A 20,084-nucleotide genomic window follows, 5' to 3' on the forward strand; every position below is an offset into this window, starting at 1 on the left:
TTAAACTTTTATCTATAGAACAGTTAAGATGAACTATAATATTGTTCCAGTGTCTGCGTAATTTTAAGACAGTAGCCAAAAAACCTATGAGGAAGTGAGTCAGAGAGCAAACTAACCTAATGATTAATGCTGAATGTACTGCAGACTTGGTTTGCTTTTGTTTCTTTCCCTCCCTCTATCCTTGATTAATTCAACAAAGTCTATAGGATTAATTTCATCTTGAAACTCTCTAAATCATACATGATGGTCTTAAAAATCAACATATAAACATATCATAAATGAACCTTTAAAATATTACACTAAGTAAAATAAGCCAGTCATAAGAGATCACATATTGTATGATTCCATGTATTAAAAAATGTCCAAAATAGGCAAATCTAGAGATAAAAATTCAATTAACCGTTGACCGGGATAGGACAAATGCAGAAAGTAGGGATAGGGAGAAAAAGGCTAAAGAGTATAGGGTTTATTTTTAGGAGATAAGAGTTCTCTAAAACTGACTGTTATGGTAAATGCACAATTCCGTGAATACACTATGAAACATTAAATTTTACACAAAAATTGATAATTATATGAATTACGTGTCAACAAATTTACAAAAGTTTTGAATCACATTTAGTTATTTTATCTTAAGTTCTGTGTTAAAGAGACTGTAGGAACATGAGCCTCTCACTGCTACTCTTATGGACAATATTCTACAATATATTGCATGAGTCAGGTGATGTGTCCATGCAAGATTATTAATATTAGATGAATTACAGCACTTAAAAATATGAAAAGGACATTAAACTCACTTGTGTAAGAGATCATCTACTTTTGTCTCCTCTCATCCACATGCTCAGACTGTTAATATAATGTATTTACTTTGAAGTGTAAAAGTTACATATTAACTTTGTGACTGATTTATCTTTGCATACAACCATGAGAAATGACAGAAAGGAGCAGCAACTAGAAAACAAGCATTGCATTGCATTGCATTGCATTAGGATGCCTATGAAATGGACTTCCGTTCTTCTGCTGATACAGCTGAGCTGTTACTTTAGTTCTGGGAGTTGTGGAAAGGTGCTGGTGTGGCCCACAGAATTCAGCCATTGGATGAATATGAAGACTATCCTGTATGAGCTTGTTCAGAGAGGTCATGAAGTGACTGTATTGGCCTATTCACCTTCTTTTCTTTTTGATTCAAACAACTCATCTGCTCTTAAATTTGAAGTTTTTTCTACATCTTTAGCTGAAACTGAGTTTGTGGATAACATTATTCATCTGGTTGAGAGATGGTCAGAAATTCCAAAAGATACATTTTGGTCATATTTTTCAAAAGTACAAGAAGTGCTGTGGGCATATGGTGACCCAATTAGAATGTTTTGTAAAGATGTAGTTTCAAATAAGAAACTTATGACAAAACTACAGGAGTCAAGATTTGATGTTGTTCTTGCAGATGCCATTTCCCCCTGTGGTGAGCTGCTGGCAGAGCTTCTTAAGATCCCTTTTGTGTACAGTCTCCGCTCCTCTCCTGGCTATATACTTGAAAAATATTGTGGAGGATTTTTGTTGCCTCCTTCCTATGCACCTGTTGTTATGTCAGAATTAAGTGATCAAATGACTTTCATGGAGAGGGCAAAAAATATGATCTATGTGCTTTATTTTCGATTTTGGTTCCAACTATTTGATATGAAGAAGTGGGACCAGCTTTACAGTGAAGTTCTAGGTAAGTAATTTTTTCAATTGGTAGCTTGAAGATCTAACATTCTTGCGCCTTTGAATCTAAACCTGTATAAAGCCATAAAGTCAGGGTAGTGGGTTTTTTTTTTGTAAGTGAATTTGTCGTATGAAAGTATAAGATGATCTATCACACTCACAGAGGCTATAGAAAAGATAAATTATCGGATCAGTGAAACCCTGTGGACATCACTCATACAGAACACTTCAGTGAGTCATAAATCTGTAAATTAGTGCACCTTAGATTTCTGTAATCAGTCACGCATCTGTTTTATTATACATTTGTTTCATCTTAAAGTCAAATCTATCAAGAAACATCTTGCTGAATGCATACTGGTAGATTGAGTAGTTACACATTTTTCTAGAACTACCTATGTATCATTACAGAAGTTGTTTTTTTCTTGTACACCCCAGTCTCCTTGTTTAGTAATTACAATATATACCCAGGTTACCAGAAGATTTTCTCTACAGTTGAGAGAAATGTCTTCATTTCAGAATAAAAAACAAATTACAAGTAGTTTGAAGTTTCTAATGTTTCTATAGTCCTTCACTAAAGGATGGGAAACCATTTATTTTAAGGCCAATCATCTTGTTGAAGTGTGAACATTAAGTTATAACTGTATAGTTTTTGTAATTATGTCTATTTAAAAATATGAGCTAAATTAAGGTGGAACACAAATTTCTATTTTAATAATTTCTCAAAGTTTTCTGGCTACTATTTGCAAACATGTTTACTTAAAAATGAATATTATTAAGATCTTAGCATGAATCAAATGTAGTAGTAGGTACAAGGATTTCAGCTGTAATTTCAAAATAATCAACAGTTTATCTGAAGAACCAAAGATGAAAGAACTAAATTAATGAATTATGAAAATTAGACTCTTCCTTAGAAATTTATTTTTATAGGTAGAATTAATTAATCATGGCTCAAAGAGTGGTTTTTATGTATATCTGGTACTATTGAAGGTTTACCAACTAAAACTGAGATTAATTCTCTATGGCTTGTTTGTGATTGTGAATATATTGATGTGATATAAAGAATGTAGTTTTCTCTCATGATTCTCTTACCACTTTGCCTTTCTTATAAATACACATGGAAAAATATATAATACATAAAAATTAAATTATGCCTATATATGTATATATTTTTTCAAAGCACTAATAGTTCGCCTACATTATTCTAACTTCCTTCCGAAAATTACCTAGTGTAACTATTTTGTGTCATCTACATTTTCTTTTCTTTTTTCCCCATCAGGAAGACCCACTACCTTATTTGAGATCATGGGAAAAGCTGAAATATGGCTTATTCGAAACTACTGGGATTTTCAATTTCCTCATCCATGCTTACCAAATGTTGAGTTCGTTGGAGGACTCCACTGCAAACCTGCCAAACCCCTACCTAAGGTAAACTAAACCCCTACCTAAGGTAAACTATTACTGTTTGTTTTGTTTGCTTTGAATGTTCAGTATGAATGGTTCTACATTCATTCAGAGTGTTTGACTTACACTGGCAAAGATGGGAAGTGGGAAAGGTAAAGCAGATACTGATTAAAAACTCACGTACATATACATGTTGATACAATCACAAGTTTGTGAATATCACCATTATTACAGCTAAAGAGGGATACTAAGGAGACTTTGAAAACAGAGTTGGTGAATTAAAGCTTTGATTATGCAACATATAAGAAGGCACTAGCCATTCACTGAAAGAATATGTATAAACAGATTAGCACACACAACAGGTAAGTGTGTGGAACACAGTTTCTGTCCCAACACACCTTACATTCTACTTTGAAAGACAGAATATATGCAAGTAATAAAAATTATGTAAAAACTATTAACCCTAGGGAAAAAATGATGCTAAGAAAGCATCCAGTGTAGATACTAGAAAGTATCCTGGAGTCACTGATGTTAACAATTAAGATGAGAGCTGAACAATATGCAGGAATAGGTGAAAAAATGAGGAAGAGAAAAACACAGAAGGAAAAGTAAGTGAAGTTGTCAGGACAGTTCTTAAGACTCAAAGTTTAGTTTGCAAGGGAGGTACTGAGTAAGAATCAGATGATGCTGACAGGCAAGATAAGAGCCAGATACTCTTTAGAAGCTGAAATTTATTAAGCACATTTAGGAACTACTAAAAAGAGTTAAGGCAAAAAAAATATGTGACAGTATTATATTTTTAAAAATCTAAGATGTTCAATGGATTAAATTGCAGAAGGGCCAGACTGGAAAGAGCTGACCATTTGGGAAATTTTGTGTGAATTCAGGTAGCAGATGATGGAAAAGTGGATTAGGAAGCAGATAGAAATAATTATGCCTACATTTACAGTAATGCTACTAACTTCATATTGTGTTGCATGGAGAAAAGTTAATACAAATAAACCACTTAAAATGTCTCTGGCTTATACTGATTCTGAAATATTAATTTTGCAATTGTGGTTATTTTTGTTATTACTAATACTACTAATTACTTAACATGTGTAAGTCACTTGAGATATCATTCCTCATTTAGTAGAAACTAATTATTCAGCATTTCAAGATTACATTCTCTAACAAAGTCCCACCTGCCTTCTGTAGGACAGATACCCTTTGGACTTGATTAAAAGAAGACATATCAGTTTTGACAGTAAGATGAGCAAGCTAAAATTCTAAAATTCAACCATAAGTGATAAAGATCTTCACCAGTATTCTAACTTATAAGAAAATAATTCCTTAACAAAAGAGATGTGTGATCCTATATTTGCAGCCACACCCAATGTTCACTTGATTTTACTCAAGCATTTAAATCATTCTGCATTATGATTCCAGAGGTTTACCTCTTAGCATAAACATACCGTATTAAAGCAGGTGTTTTATGCTTTAAGATGAGCAACTCAGTAATGCTTCCGGGGATAACTTGTGTCTCGACATCATAACTGCCTAACAAAGAAGCACAAAAAAAAAAATGAGCAATGTATGTATAATAAATAGCAAATAATTTCTACCACTTATATCTGAACAGTGCCCTTATTTACAATAACGAAATAATTCTGTCGTCATTTAACCTTATATTCTTTATGAAAGAACATAAGAACTTTATATATTTTAAATCGATGTCACACTTCTAAGAAATAGGTAGAAAGGAAGCATTCTTTATTGCATTATTATATAATCTCTTACAAGATCATTTTTGTCTACCTCCTTATTAGCAGCAACATGAAACTGGTATTTTATTCCATGGTTAAAATTCAATATCTATGTTGAATGCAAATTGTATGGGCTCTATATGGTAACTTTCTAAAGTGACAAAAGCTGAGGTAAGACTAATGAAAATTCTGTGCCATCCTACCCTACTCTTGAAAGATTTCATCACTTGCATTAAGGGAAAGTGACAGTGCCTGTAGGAGGGGGAAGAGAGTAAGAGGTGTAGAAGGACAAGGAAAAGGAAGACTAGTAGTTCAAGAGCAATAATTACTAAAACTAGCTGTTGTTATTAACTTGCAGAAAGCTTTGAATGCCAGTCTATGGTTGGGAAACCCATTCTCGAATTGTTTATTATGTAAAATAATTGTAAACCCAAGTTGCTTTCTAGTCAATTAAATATTAGATTCTCAGATAATTTATATATATTATAAGAGACAAGGACACTTGGCAAACGTATCAAGTGTTAAAAATGCATATAGCCATTGGTTTTCTAATATATTCACATGAAATGCCATAGTAAAAAAGGAATCATGATGTACATATTTAATATTTATGGAAAATATTCATAAAATAAACACTGGAAGTAATCAAACATCTTAAATGAAGGAATAATTAAAAACTTACACTAGATGCATACTATAGCATTACAATAATTTTATCAATAAAATGTTCAATTACAGTCAGCTATACAAGTAAAGTGAGGTAGAAAATCATAAATATTATAAGATGATACATTTCTTGTAGGAGGAAAAGGTATATTCAATAAGAATAAAATTGTCTAAATAAATGTCACAAGTTTACATTCAACTATCAAAATAGAACAAAAGCCATGATGAAAACATATGGAGTTTACTAGGGTAACATCTCTAGACAGATATTTTAGAAAAAAATTATTTTCGTTTTAAAACTTTTAACACTTTTAGAAATATCTTACATAAATAGTGTATTTTTTTAAAGTTGTCACAGAATGAGAAGCATCCAGTCCACATCAATAATGAGACTGTAAACAGAGTTTATATTACTTTAACACTAGGTGGATGAAGAAGGCTCTAGGCATCAAGTCACTGAGACAAAACACTGAAGAAAAGTTATATTTAATGTGGCTACAGGTAATTGCAATCACACAAAATCCCTGGATATCCCATGTATTACCTGGAATAGTAGCACAATAACTCTCACTTCATTAACACTGATGTCTTAAGAGTAAAAATCTTTTTAAAAAAAATATTCATCCATATGTGATCTGTAAAGTAAACATTTGGAATTGTTTTGTTTTGTAAAGAACACTTAAGAAAAAGTTTTACCCCAATGATTATATCTAAAAATATTTAAATAAAAAAATTGGTGTAGATTGAGGAGCACAAGTCAGAATGATTCTCAATAAATTTCAGCCAAGTACATCTTCCACCATAATTTTTATGTAGTGGGAGTAAGCTACTCAAGAGGGTGACCAAATCTCTTCTGCAGAAAGGCCTGGTAGTCACTTCACTGTGGTGCAAGTGCTGCTGCCCCTGAGACACAGCAAAGTGATGAGGAGAGTTCCTCACATGCAGTTACAAATAGCGCATAAATTTAACAGTGTAATTTCAGGGAAAAGTTGTTCCACTTAAACAGTAACATGAAACATGATCGTTCAACTATATAACTGTCCAATTCTGTCTTATACATACTATACAAATCTGTATTATGAATGAGACCTTAGAATTAATTCATAGAAATTCCAGACCACAATACCAGACTCCAGTGTTTCTTAACCACCACCTTTTACAGTTATTATTATTTTCTTTTTTGAAAAAAGCCTAGAAAACTCTGACAAACTATAAGTGAAGTGTAAAGGATTCTAGAGTAAGATAAATGTAGATATAAAATAATCCCAGCTGTGAGTAACTGTTCCTCAGTACTCATAGTCAGGGAAGTAAATCACTAATGACTTCAAACTAAAATAATTCTATAGAAAACCTGCCTAAAATAAACATGTCTTATTTAGTAGAGCAACAATATAGCATTAAAGACAAGTGGTGCCACTTTCCAAGAACCTATGTTAGTAATTACAATATTACAAGTGAAGTATTTGGGTATAATGTTTTCTAATATTATCTCCCCAAATATGATGTAATAGCACTATTTCATTTCTCCCTTTCACACATGCACACGTGTACATACATACACACATATATTTACACAGATACCCTTAACAGAGGCAAACTATCTCATAATACACATCTTGCAAAAAATATGAGTAATTGAGTCAGTTAAAAAAACATCCTTTACTCCAATAATTCCTGATAATACTTCATTTTCTCTCTTTAGTTTTTGAACCATTTATTCCACATGTGCTGATACTCTATTATGATAGAACACTTTTTTTTCCACAGGAAATGGAAGACTTTGTACAGAGTTCTGGAGAAAATGGTATTGTGGTGTTTTCTCTGGGATCAATGATCAGCAACATGACTGAAGAAAGGGCCAATGTAATTGCATCAGCCCTTGCCAAGGTTCCACAAAAGGTTAGATAAATTGTCTCAATAGTGTGGAAAATTACTGAAAGAGGCTGCTAAAGTTTGTAAAGAATCCAATTATCGAAATTTCCTGCCTATAAATTCAGCTGCTTGGAAAACACTAATTATCTCAGATATTAGTTCAAAATGAAATATATATATATATACACACACACACAAGATCTAAAATAGCACAAGGGATGTTTTTCATTGATACTAGTATTAATATTGTGATCAGGAATAAATTAAGAGTTGTAGGTAAAGTTTTGGTATTATCATGATATTAGGGTCAAGTAAGAGCTATCATCAAATTCTGCCCGTCATTTGATCCTTTTGTTTAAAGATTCCTGAGGGAGCTGTACACACTACAGATGTTAGAAAAAGTTATATGTTAGTGAGCAATGTCACTAGCACAGTAATAGCAGGTATTTCAAAAAGTCTGACATGTGTCATGCAGTTTAGACTTGCCATGTTATCCAGCCTTGTTTACTACCTGGTCATTTTAGGTTAGGCCTATTCAAGTGATGCTCAGGGTACTATCAGAGAAAGGACGGCCTAGGCTGACTGACAACTAGTCTGAGGACCCACCCAGCCAGGTAGATTTAGAGAAAGAGAAAAAGCAACCTACCTTGCTGGGCTGGGCCCAGCCAATGTCCGAAGCAGGAAGATGAAAGAGAAAGGGTAGAGATGGATCCTGCTCCGAGGATGGACCCTGTGCAGTATAAAGTGTGAGGACTCTGCACTAACTATCAGATTAGCAACTCCTCCCAATGGAGGCAGCAGTTGGAAATATAGTAAGGAGCCAAACAAAAGGAAGCCAGGCAAATTGTCACTTGAAATTTTTCTTGGATGTAGTGCTTGATAATTTGTAATTTCAAGTAAGTTATACATGCTACCTTTGCAGCATTAATTGACTCCTTCCAAGTAGCTTATTTTATAGACTTGCATTTTTTTCAATCAAAGGACATCATACTCTATTAAAATAACTTACAGACAAGTAGATATATGTGAATCACTTCCCATATTACTGAAAAAAATTTAATATTATATTGATAGATGAAAAATAATACAAAATACATAAAACAAAATAATCATGTAGGTCATTAGTAAATTGTTATTGCTTTATCACACTAGAATTATGACTATAAAATCTTTAATGCATGTAATTATTATTTTTTAATATTTTTAAAATTTAAATTTTATTTTTTAACTCTAATTGCAGGGATACATGTGGAGGTTTGTTACATAGATAAACTTAGGTCTTGGGGGTTTGTTTGTTGTACAGACTGTTTCATCACATAGGTATTAAGACTAGTACCCATTAGTCGTTTTTCCTGATCCTTCTCTTCTCCCAACCTCTACCCTCCAATAAGCCCCAGTTTATGTTGTTCCTCTCTATACGTTCATGTGTTCTTATCTTTTAGCTTCCACTTACAAGTGGACATGTGGTATTTGGATTTCTGTTCCTGCATTCATTTGCTAAGGATAATGGCCTGCAGCTCCATTTATGTTCCTGCAAATGACATGATCTTGTTCTTTTTATGGCTATATAATATTCCATGGTGTGTATGTGCCACATTTTCTTTATCTAATCCATCATTAATGGGTATTTAGGTTGATTTCATGTCTTTGCTAGGGTGAATAATGCTGTATGAACATATGCTTGCATGTTCTAATTTATAGTCCTTTGGACATGTACCCAGTAATGGGATTGCTGGGTCAAATGGTATTTCTGCCTCTAGGTTTTTGAGGAATCACCACGCTGTCTTCCACAATGGTTGAACTAACTTACACTCCTTCCAACAGAGTATAAGCATTTCTTTTTCTATACAACCTCACCGGCGTCTGTTATTTTTTTGAGTTTTTAATAATGGCCATTCTGACTGGTGTGAGATGGCATCTCTTTGTGGTTTTGATCGGTGATGTTAAACTTTTTTTCATATTGTGGTTTGCCACACGTAGGTTTTCTTTTGAGAAGTGTAACAAGTTTTTTAATACTTGAACTTTTCATTGAAAAATCATGATTTCCCCATACACCTAATTATAAAAATTTTAAAAATGAAATGTGAGTATTTTATTTACATCAGCATAAATAGTTCTTGTTACTTAACATCCCTTGTTCTCATTGTTAATCTCTTTAGAGTGCTAACATTCTATGACTTTGGAGTTCCACTCATGGAATAAGATATTTTCTTTAATGTAACAGGTTCTGTGGAGATTTGATGGGAATAAACCAGATACCTTAGGACATAATACTCGGCTGTACAAGTGGATACCCCAGAATGACCTTCTTGGTAAGTCTCTGGAGAACAAATACTTAATATATTCATAACGGATCATTAGAATGTTGATGGCTCATCATGAAAGAATCTGGTTGAACATTTTTATGGAAAAACTTAAAAATAAAATAAACTGAAACTTCTTTATATTTATTTTTCAGTCCAGGGAGAAAATAATAAACTATAATTGTTGGCATTTTGTGATATGCACTCACATTCTTTATGATCACATTCAGAGTATCTTTATTTTAGGTGTTATTACCTCTGACAGAATTTTTCTGGCCCTTCCTGGGTTGTCTTCCTTTCTCCTATTTCTGCCAACTTTACACCTGTTCTTTCCTCTCCTTCAGGGATATTTCAAGTGCCACTAAAAATAACCTTTTGCTATTACCAGGGACACTGCACTTTCTGTAGGATTAAATCCCTAATCTTAATCATATAGTGAGGACACATTTTATAATGCAGTGCAACCTGTCCTTCCTCAATTCTAGCAACATAACCTCACTGCCTGCTGCCTTGCACACCCCACATGCCATACTCCATGACTGCACTTAAAAGAACGCATTTTGGCTGGGCATGGTGGCTCATGCCTGTAATCCTAGCACTTTGGGAGGCAAAAGTGGGCAGATTGCCTGAGATCAGGAGTTTGAGACCAGTCTGGGCAACATGGTGAAACCTCCTCTCCACTAAAATACAAAAAAGTAGCCAGGTGTGCTGTTGCACCTGTAGTCCCAGCTACTCAGGAGACTGAGGTAGGAGAATTGCTTGAACCCTGGAGGGAGAGGTTGCAGTGAGCAGAGACTGCACCACTGCACTCCAGCCTGGGTGACAGAGCAAGACTTTGTCTCCATAAAAAAAAATAATAATAATAATAAATTAATTAATTAATTATACAGTCTTACATCCCTATCCCTTTTCTTCCTTTATGTTTTTGGCACATTTTATTCCTCTTTTTTAAATTGCACTTTTTCATTAGTCCAACTGGTAATCTTGTATTATTATTATTATTATTTTTTTTTGCGACAGATCTTGCTCTGTTGCCAGGCTGGAGTGCAGTGGTATGATCTCCGCTCACTGCAACCTCCACATCCTGGGTCCAAGCGATTCTTCTGCCTCAGCCTCCTGATTAGTTAGGACTACAGGCACTCGCCACCATGCCCAGTTAATTTTTGTATTTTTAGTAGAGACAGGATTTCACCATGTTGGCCAGGGGTGGTCTCGATCTCTGGACCTCATGATCCGCCCACCTCAGCCTTCCAAAGTGCTGGAATTACAGGCATGAGCCACCTCACTTGGTGTAATCTTTTTAGCATGAAGTTGCACACACCATATAAACTTCACTTACGTCTCCAGCAGAAGTAGGTGCTCAATTTCAATTTAGTTCAGTGTGTTATACAGAAAACACTGTCACTTTCAGAGCCTTCCATTGTGCATTTCTCATTTTAGTCCTATGAATAATTTTGCTGAAATTCATTCAATCCTAGGTCATCCAAAAACTAAAGCTTTTATAACTCATGGTGGTGCAAACGGCATCTACGAGGCTATCTACCATGGAGTACCTATGGTGGGCATTCCAATGTTTGCCGATCAACCTGATAACATTGCTCACATGAAGGTCAAGGGTGCAGCCGTTAGATTGGACTTCGATACAATGTCGAGTACAGACTTGCTGAATGCACTGAAGACTGTAATTAATGATCCTATGTGAGTATAACTTTTTTTTTTAACTAAGTGGTATTTATAGTTAGGTTCTCTTGTCATGATTTTTATCTTTTTTATAAGAGACTGATTTTGAAAGAATTGAAACAATGCAACCAATCTGAAATCTGCTTTTATTTTTGAGTGGTTATTTTAAAACTGTATCTGAACCACATACATTTAATGAATAACCAATTATTAAAATACTTTACAACACAAAAATAATTTTAAGGTAATATAGATAATAAAAAGACATTTTAAAATAAATTTGACAGAATCAATCCACAGTAGAAAGGAAAGATAAACTTGATGAAATATAATAACATATTTTAATTCAATGTCTAAAATGTCTCAAAGTATGTATGTTTTCTTACTGAAACATTTATTTTTATTATTATAGTATACTTTATTGTAACAGGCATATTAAATTTAACTTCCATGACATAAATCCCTCCTATTTAAAGTATAAAATCCAAATGTATTTATGCTTACAATCTTGAAGCCATCACCATTATATAATTTTAGAATATTTTAAACCACATTAAGTAAATCGTAACAACATAGAAGTCACTTTCCATGACCCCTTAGCTCTAGACCAACACCAATTTGCTTTCCTTTTCTATAGATTATTCACTCTATATAATTCATATAAATTGAATCATACAATTTATAATATTGTATAAAAGACTTCTTTCACCTAGCATAATGTTTGTTGTTTTTTTTATGGATTTTAGCTGTATTTATTTTGTGTGTACTAATATTTCATTTATTTTTACAGCAGTATATTTTATAATATGTATGTGCCTTATTTTATTTGTCTCTTTATTAGCTCATTAGCCCTTTGTTTCCAATTGTGGTTATTAGGAACTTTTTTTTTTTTTTGCATGGACATGATTTCATTTCTTTTGGGTAGATACCAGAAGTGGAATTCCTGGCCCCTATAGGACCTATATGTTAATGAAGATTTGCCAAACTATTTTCCAAATGATTGTTCCATTTGTCATTACCTCCATCAGTACAGGAGCGTTCTAATTCCTTCACACTGTTGCCAACACCACATTATTTGTCTTTTTATTACACCATCCTTGGTGGGTGTGAAATGATCTCTCATTGTTGCCTTGGATTGTATTTTCATTATGCCCAGAGATGTTGAGAATCTTTATATGTGCTACTGACCATGCATATATCTTCTCTAAAAGATGTCTATTTCAATCCTTGAAACATTTTAAAACTTTGTAACTTGTTTTATTATTGAGTTTTATGTAAGAATTATTTATACATTATAGATGCAATCCCATATCACATATATATAATTTTTAAATATTTTATCTCATTCTTGGTGAAGTAATTTTTTACTTTTTCGATGATGGTCTTTGAGCACGAAAATTATATTTTTAATAAGTAAAATTTATTCATACTCCAAAGAAAACAATGTGCAAAATGCCTTGCCCAACCCAGCTACTATCAAGTCAGCATTTATAACTACTATTAATTATGTTTTTATATAAGAAAGGTTACACCTAAAGGAATACTGTAAAAATACTTTTTCACAAATAATATAGAAGGATAATGAATAATCAAAGTACCTTTAAACACTACAGGAAATAATTGTGAAAGAAACACAAAACAGGTTGAAAAAATAGAAAATAAATATAAGGTGGGAGATTTAAATGTGAATATACAAATACTTTTGTTAAATCTAAACAGACTTGAAAAATAAAACCAAATAATGAGTAAGAACATAAAACATTTGAAGAACACAATTAACAATTGCCACATTGTAATGTAACACACACACACACACATAATACACACATAAGTATTTTGTATATCAACCAGAAGATACATTATTCTAAAGCACGCTGAACAGTTAATAGTTATTTGAATTTACATGTGGTGGGTCATAAATCAAGACTCAGTATGTATATCATAAAGAAAAGATGATCCAGCCTTAGTGAATGTGAGAAATTATAAAAATGATAATTAAAACATCTTTAAATTTTGAATATTAAATACACAAAAAAATTTTAATAAAAAAGTAAATCATAATTATGCATGCACTTTTATCTCAGCAATTCCACTTTTATCTCAGTAATGCCACACTCACACCCAACAGATACGTATAAATGTACAAATCTATTGCTATATACAAGAATGTTTATACAAAATTATAATAGTTTCCAAAAATTGTTGGCAACTCAAATATCCACTGATCATAAAATGAAGAGCTAATCTGTGGCATTATAAATTAATGAAATGCTACACAGCAACAGAATTAAATCAACAACTGCTACATTTTAAGAAAAGACACTTTGGGAGGCTAAGGCAGGCAGATCACAAGGTCAGGAGTTTGAGACCAGCCTGACCAAAATGGTGAACCCTTTTCTCTACTAAAAATACGAAGTTTAACTGGGCATGGTGGTGCACACTTGTAATCCCAGCTACTCAGGAGGCAGAGGCAGGAGAATTGTTTGAACCCAGAATGCAGAGGTTGCAGTGAGCTGAGATTACACCACTGCACTTCAGCCTGGGTGACAGAGTGAGGCTCCATATCAAGAAAAGAAAAAAAAGAAGACACAAATGAGTATTTGTTATATAATTTAATTATACAAGCAAACAAAGCTAAAATATGGCATTCAAAATCAGGTTAATATTTAATTGGAGGACAAAAGTAAGTGACTACAATGGTCCAGGAAAAGAGAGTTCTTCTAAGTAGATTCTGATGTCCTCTATCATGATCTGAGAAATAGGTAAATGGGTATCTTCACTTCAAGATAACGTTCAAAATGATGACGCCTTTTTGAGCTATGTGTATGTATATTTATTTCACTTATTTTGTAGTTGATGTGTATTTTAGAAGACATGTAATGCATTTAAAATTCTAGGCATCAAATAATTTCAAAATAAGCACAAAAAAATAGAGGAAATTCTAGGGGTTCTATCATAGTGTGGCCAGAAAAAGCCTCTCTTAGAGGTGACATTTAAAGGGTTGCCTCTCAAGAGATAGAAGTGTGACTTGTGTTGTTGCAATAAAGAATACTCCAAGAGTGGGAAGAGAAGACAAAATGCTTAAAGTGCTAAGATGAAAACACCTTTGGGAGCTTAAAGAAAAATATAAGGCCAATGTCCCTAGAAGATCTGGTGTGCATGGGAAAAGTGTATGGAAAAGAGCTTGCCAGTATCTGATAATGCAGGGTCCTGAGGACCAAATAACAGAGTTGCATTTTATTCATAATATGATAAAAAGCCGAGAAAAGTCTTAATCAGGGGAGTGTCATAATCTGACTTTTATTTCAAGAAAATCATTCAGCTACTGGGTGGGAAACAGTAGGACACAAAAGAGTGGAATAGAAGCAGAGCAAGTGGCTATGAGGCATTTCACCCACATGGCACAATTCCTCTTTAGAAACCTGAAGATGGTAATTATTAAATTGTATTTTAACTATATATTGTTCAGTACTTAAAATGGCTCAAGATGTTGAGCATGATTTTATATGCCTGCTGAGAACTAAAGAAGTGTGATTGAATTTTTCATAACACAAAGGAAAATACTTAAGGGATAGGTGCCTTTTCCTCATGATGTGATTATTTTACATTGCAGCCTGTACCAAAGCATCTCACATACCCCATAAATATGTATACCTACTATGTATCCAGAAAAACTAAAAATTTGAAAAACAAAAAATAAAATTGTTCATCTGTTGTCTGCCTCAAATAATTAACCATCTTACCTGATCTTCCAATTTTACTTTAAAAATATTTGTCAATGATGAAATTCCAGTTTAAACATCAAACTTTCTATGATGACTCAAAATACGCAAGTTCTATGTCAATACTATGACATTAACTTTGAATCATGTGACACTTTAAAAAGCTTTCATGGACTTGATATGCTCAGGCAAATTAACTTACTTTCAATGTTGATATTGTTATGTTTATCATTCAGATATAAAGAGAATGCTATGAAATTATCAAGAATTCACCATGATCAACCAGTGAAGCCCCTGGATCGGGCAGTCTTCTGGATTGAGTTTGTCATGCGCCACAAAGGAGCCAAACACCTTCGGGTCGCAGCCCATGACCTCATTTGGTTCCAGTACCACTCTTTGGATGTGATTGGGTTCCTGCTGGCCTGTGTGACAGCTGTGATATTCATCATCACAAAATGTCTGTTTTGTGTCTGGAAGTTTGTTAGAACAGAAGAGAAGGGAAAAAAAGATTAATTTATGTCTGAGGCTGTAAGCTGGGACACCTAATAAATGAGACTCCAGTTTATCACAGAAAGAAGGGATTGTGATACAAGAGTTCTTTCTTATGACAAAACACCGTTCAAAACTTAACGTGTCAAGTCAAAATTTGTTTTTCAGAGATTTAGTACCTGTTTAACAGGTGCTAAAACAGGAGGAAAACACTAGGGAAAACTAAAATGATATAAAGCCATATGAGCTAATATTGAAATTTATTGTTCTAATTCACAGGTTGACATGAAAAAAATTATTGAGCTTAACTACATTTCACACATTGTAATGGAAACAAGAACATTAAGAAGTCCACTGACAGTATCAATACCGTTTTGCAAATACTGAAAATACTTTTAATTCATTTCATGCAGAATTGTGTTTTAATTATTGCTGAGGAAACTATTAAATAATTAAGTGGTATAAAAACTCTCTTCCTCTTGATATTCGAGGTGCTGGTTGGCTTTTATTGTGCATCCAGCTTTAGCATCACATTTTTTCCTAAAAGGTATGGTACAATGCTTCCCATTTTAGAGCTTAGGTCATTGCCCAGTGGAAAGTATGTGGAATTAGAAATATAACAACTCCTACTTGCCCTCCACTACAAAATGAACTAATTTTACAATGTGTTTGGTTTTTTGAGCCAATTCTATTTTCCCGGTTATTTAAAAATATTCGTCTGTTTTATTTAATTCTCTTTTTTTATTATTTCAATTTTTTTTAGGTGACAGTTGTATTTTGATTACATGGATGAGCTTTTTAGTGGTGCTTTTTGAGGTTTTGGCGCACCCATTACTTGAGCAATCTATATTGTACCCAGTGTGTAGTGTTTTATCCCTCACTCCCCTCCTACCCTTCCCTCTGAGTTCCGAGAGTCTGTTCCACCATTCTTATGCCTTTGAGTCGTAATGGCTTAGGTCCCATTTACAAGTGAGAACATACATAGTTTGGTTTTCTGCTGCTGAATTACTTCACTTAGAATAATGGTCTCCAACTCCATCTAGGTTTCTGTAATACCATGATTTTGTTCTGTTTTATGGCTGAGTAGTATTCCATAGTGTGTGTGTGTGTGTGTGTGTGTGTGTGTGTGTGTGTGTGTATTATAATGGGTGGATAAAGAATAGGTAAGATATATATATATATATATATAGAGAGAGAGAGAGAGAGAGAGAGAATAGGAATATACATTAAGAATAGGTGATATATGTGTGTGTATATATATCTCCACATATATCACCTATTCTTTATCCATCCATAGGTGATACATATATATATATAGATAGATAGATATATGCCACCTATGCCGCCTATTCTTTTTTTTTTATTTTTTTATTGCATTTTAGGTTTTGGGGTATATGAGAAGAACATGCAAGATAGTTGCCTAGGTACACATGTGGCAGTGTAATTTGCTGCCTTCCTCCCCTTCACCTATATCTGGCATTTGTCCCCATGCTATCTCTCCCCAACTCCCTCTTCCTTGCTGTCCCTCCCCTATTCCTCCCAATAGACCCCAGTGTGTAGTGCTCCCCTCCTTGTGTCCATGTGTTCTCATTGATCAACACCCGCCTATGACTGAGAACATGCGGTATTTCATTTTCTGTTCTTGTGTCAGTTTCCTAGGAATGATGGCCTCCAGGTTCATTCATGTCCCTACAAAGGACACGAACTCATCATTTTTTATTGCTGCATAATAGTCCATGGTGTATATGTGCCACATTTTCCCTGTCCAGTCTATCATTGATGGGCGTTTCAGTTGGATCCAGGTCTTTGCTATTGTAAACAGTGCTGCAATGAACATTCGTGTGCATGTGTCCTTATAGTAGAATGATTTATAGTCCTTTGGATATATACCCAGTAATGGGATTGCTGGGTCAAATGGAATTTCTATGTCTAAGGCCTTGAGGAATAGCCACACTGTCTTCCACAATGGTTGAACTAATTTACACTCCCACCAACAGTGCAAAAGTGTTCCTATTTCTCCACATCCTCTCCGGCATCTGTTGTCTCCAGATTTTTTAATGATTGCCATTCTACCTGGTGTGAGATGGTATCTCAATGTAGTTTTGATTTGCATTTCTCTAATGGCCAGTGATGGTGAGCATTTTTTCATATGTTTGTTAGCATCATGTATGTCTTCTTTTGTAAAGTGTCTGTTCATATCCTTTGCCCACTTTTGAAGGGGCTTGTTTGTTTTTTTTTTTCTTGTAAATCTGTTTTAGCTCTTTGTAAATTCTGGATATCAGAACTTTGTCAGATGGGTAAACTGCAAAATTTTTTTCTTATTCTGTTGGTTGCCGATCCATTCTAATGACTGTTTTGCCATGCAGAAGCCATGGAGTGGAGTTTGATTAGTTCCCATTTGTCTATTTTGGCTTTTGTTGCCAATGCTTTTGGTGTTTTGGTCATGAAGTCTTTGCCTACACCTATATCCTGAATGGTTTTGCCTAGGTTTTCTTCTAGGGTTTTTATGGTGTTAGGTCTTATGTTTAAGTCTTTAAACCATCTGGAGTTAATTTTAGTGTAAGGTGTAATGGAAGGGGTCTAGATTCTGCTTTCTGCACATAGCTAGCCAGTATTCCCAACCCTGTTTATTAAACAGGGAATCCTTTCCCCATTGCTTGTTTTTGTCAGGTTTATCAAAGATCGTATGGTTGTAGATATGTTATGTTGCCTTCAAGGCCTCTGTTCTGTTCCATTGTGCTGTATCTCTGTTTTGGTACCTGTACCATGCTGTTTCAATTACTGTAGCTTTGTAGTATAGTTTGAAGTCCAGTAGTAGACTTCAAACTATAGTAGAGGATGCCTCCCACTGTGCTCTTTTTGCTTAGAATTGACTTGGTTTTGTGGGCTCTCTTTTGGTTCCTTATGAAGTTTATGGTGTTTTATTCCAGTTCTGTGAAGAAGGTCATTGGTAGCTTGATGGGGATAGTGTTGAATCTGTAAATTACTTTGGGCAGTATGGCCATTTTCACAATATTATTCTTCCTAACCATGAACATGGTATGTTTCTCCATCTGTTTATGTCCTCTCTTATTTCATTGAGCAGTGGTTTGTAGCTCTCCTTGAAGATGTCCTTTACATTCCTTGTTAGTTGTAATCCTAGGTATTTTATTCTCTTTGTAGCAGTTGTGAATGGCAGTTCGTTCTTGATTTGGCTCTCTTTAAGTCTGTTATGGTGTATAGGAATGCATGTGATTTTTACACATTGATTTTGTATCCTGATACTTTGCTGAAGTTCCTTATCAGTTTCAGGAGATTATGGGCTGAGACAATGGGGCCTTCTAGGTATACTATCATGACGTCTGCAAATAGAGACAATTTGGCTTCCACCTTTCCTATTTGAATACCCTTTATTTCTTTTCCTTGCCTGATTGCTCTGGCTAGACCCTCCAGTACTATATTGAATAGGAGTGGTGAGAGAGGGCATCCTTGTCTAATGCAAGATTTCAAAGGGAATGCTTTCAGTTTTTGCCCTTTCAGTATGATATTGACTGTTGATTTGTTGTAAATAACTTTTATTATTTTGAGATACATTCCACAATTCCTAGTTTATTGAGAGTTTCTAGCATAAAGTGCTGTTCAATTTTGTCAAAGGCCTTCTCCGCATCTATTGAGATAATCATATGGTTTTTGTCTTTGGTTCTGTTTATGTGGTGAATTACATTTATAGACTTGTGTATGTTGAACCAGCCTTGCATCCCTGGGATGAATCCTACTTGATAATGGTGGATAAATTTTTTGATGTGCTGTTGCAATCGGCTTGCCAGTATTTTATTGAAGATTTTTGCATCTATGTTCATCATGGATATTGGCCTGAAGTTTTCTTTTCTTGTTGAGTCTCTGCCGGGTTTTGGTATCAGGATGATGTTGATCTCATAAAATGAATTGGGAAGGATTCCCTCTTTTTTGATTATTTGGAATACTTTCAGAAGGAATGGTAACAGTTCCTCTTTGTGTGTCTGGTAGAATTCGGCTGTGAATCCATCTGGACCTGGGCTTTTTTTCTGTGGTAGGCTCTTAATTGCTGCCTCAACTTCAGATCTTTTTATTGGTCTATTCAGGGTTTTGACTTATTCCTGGTTTAGGTTTGAGATGAGGCAAGTGTCCAGGAATTTATCTATTTCTTCCAGGTTTACTAGTTTATGTGCATAGAGTTGTTTGTAATATTCTCTGATGATGGTTTGAATTTCTGTGGAATCTGTGGTGATTTCCTATTTATTATTTTTTATTGCACCTATTTGGTTATTCTCTCTTTTCTTTTTTATCAATCTGGCTAGCAATATATTTTGTTGATCTTTTTGAAAAACCAGCTCCTGGATTTATTGATTTTTTTGAAGGGTTTTTTTGTGCCTCTATCTCCTACAGTTCTGCTCTGATCTTAGTTATTTCTTGTCTTCTGCTAGGTTTTGAGTTTTTTTTTATCTTGCTCCTCTAGCTCTTTCAATTTTGACAATAGGGTGTAAATTTTG

The 20,084-nt window shown here is 34.2% G+C and overlaps 1 protein-coding gene across 1 annotated transcript; it reads left to right on the forward strand.

Moving 5' to 3' along the window:
• The first annotated feature begins 911 nt into the window (after window positions 1–911).
• Window positions 912–15,661, forward strand: LOC100414245 (UDP-glucuronosyltransferase 2B4). The gene is made up of 6 exons (XM_002745784.7): window positions 912–1,708; window positions 2,975–3,123; window positions 7,278–7,409; window positions 9,607–9,694; window positions 11,164–11,383; window positions 15,324–15,661. The coding sequence occupies exons 1-6, from the start codon at window positions 922–924 to the stop codon at window positions 15,598–15,600; spliced, it is 1,653 nt and encodes a 550-aa protein (XP_002745830.2). The 5' UTR covers window positions 912–921; the 3' UTR covers window positions 15,601–15,661.
• Window positions 15,662–20,084: the final 4,423 nt, after the last annotated feature.

This window comes from Callithrix jacchus, chromosome 3, assembly GCF_049354715.1.
Source record: "Callithrix jacchus isolate 240 chromosome 3, calJac240_pri, whole genome shotgun sequence".
NCBI lineage: Eukaryota > Metazoa > Chordata > Mammalia > Primates > Cebidae > Callithrix > Callithrix jacchus.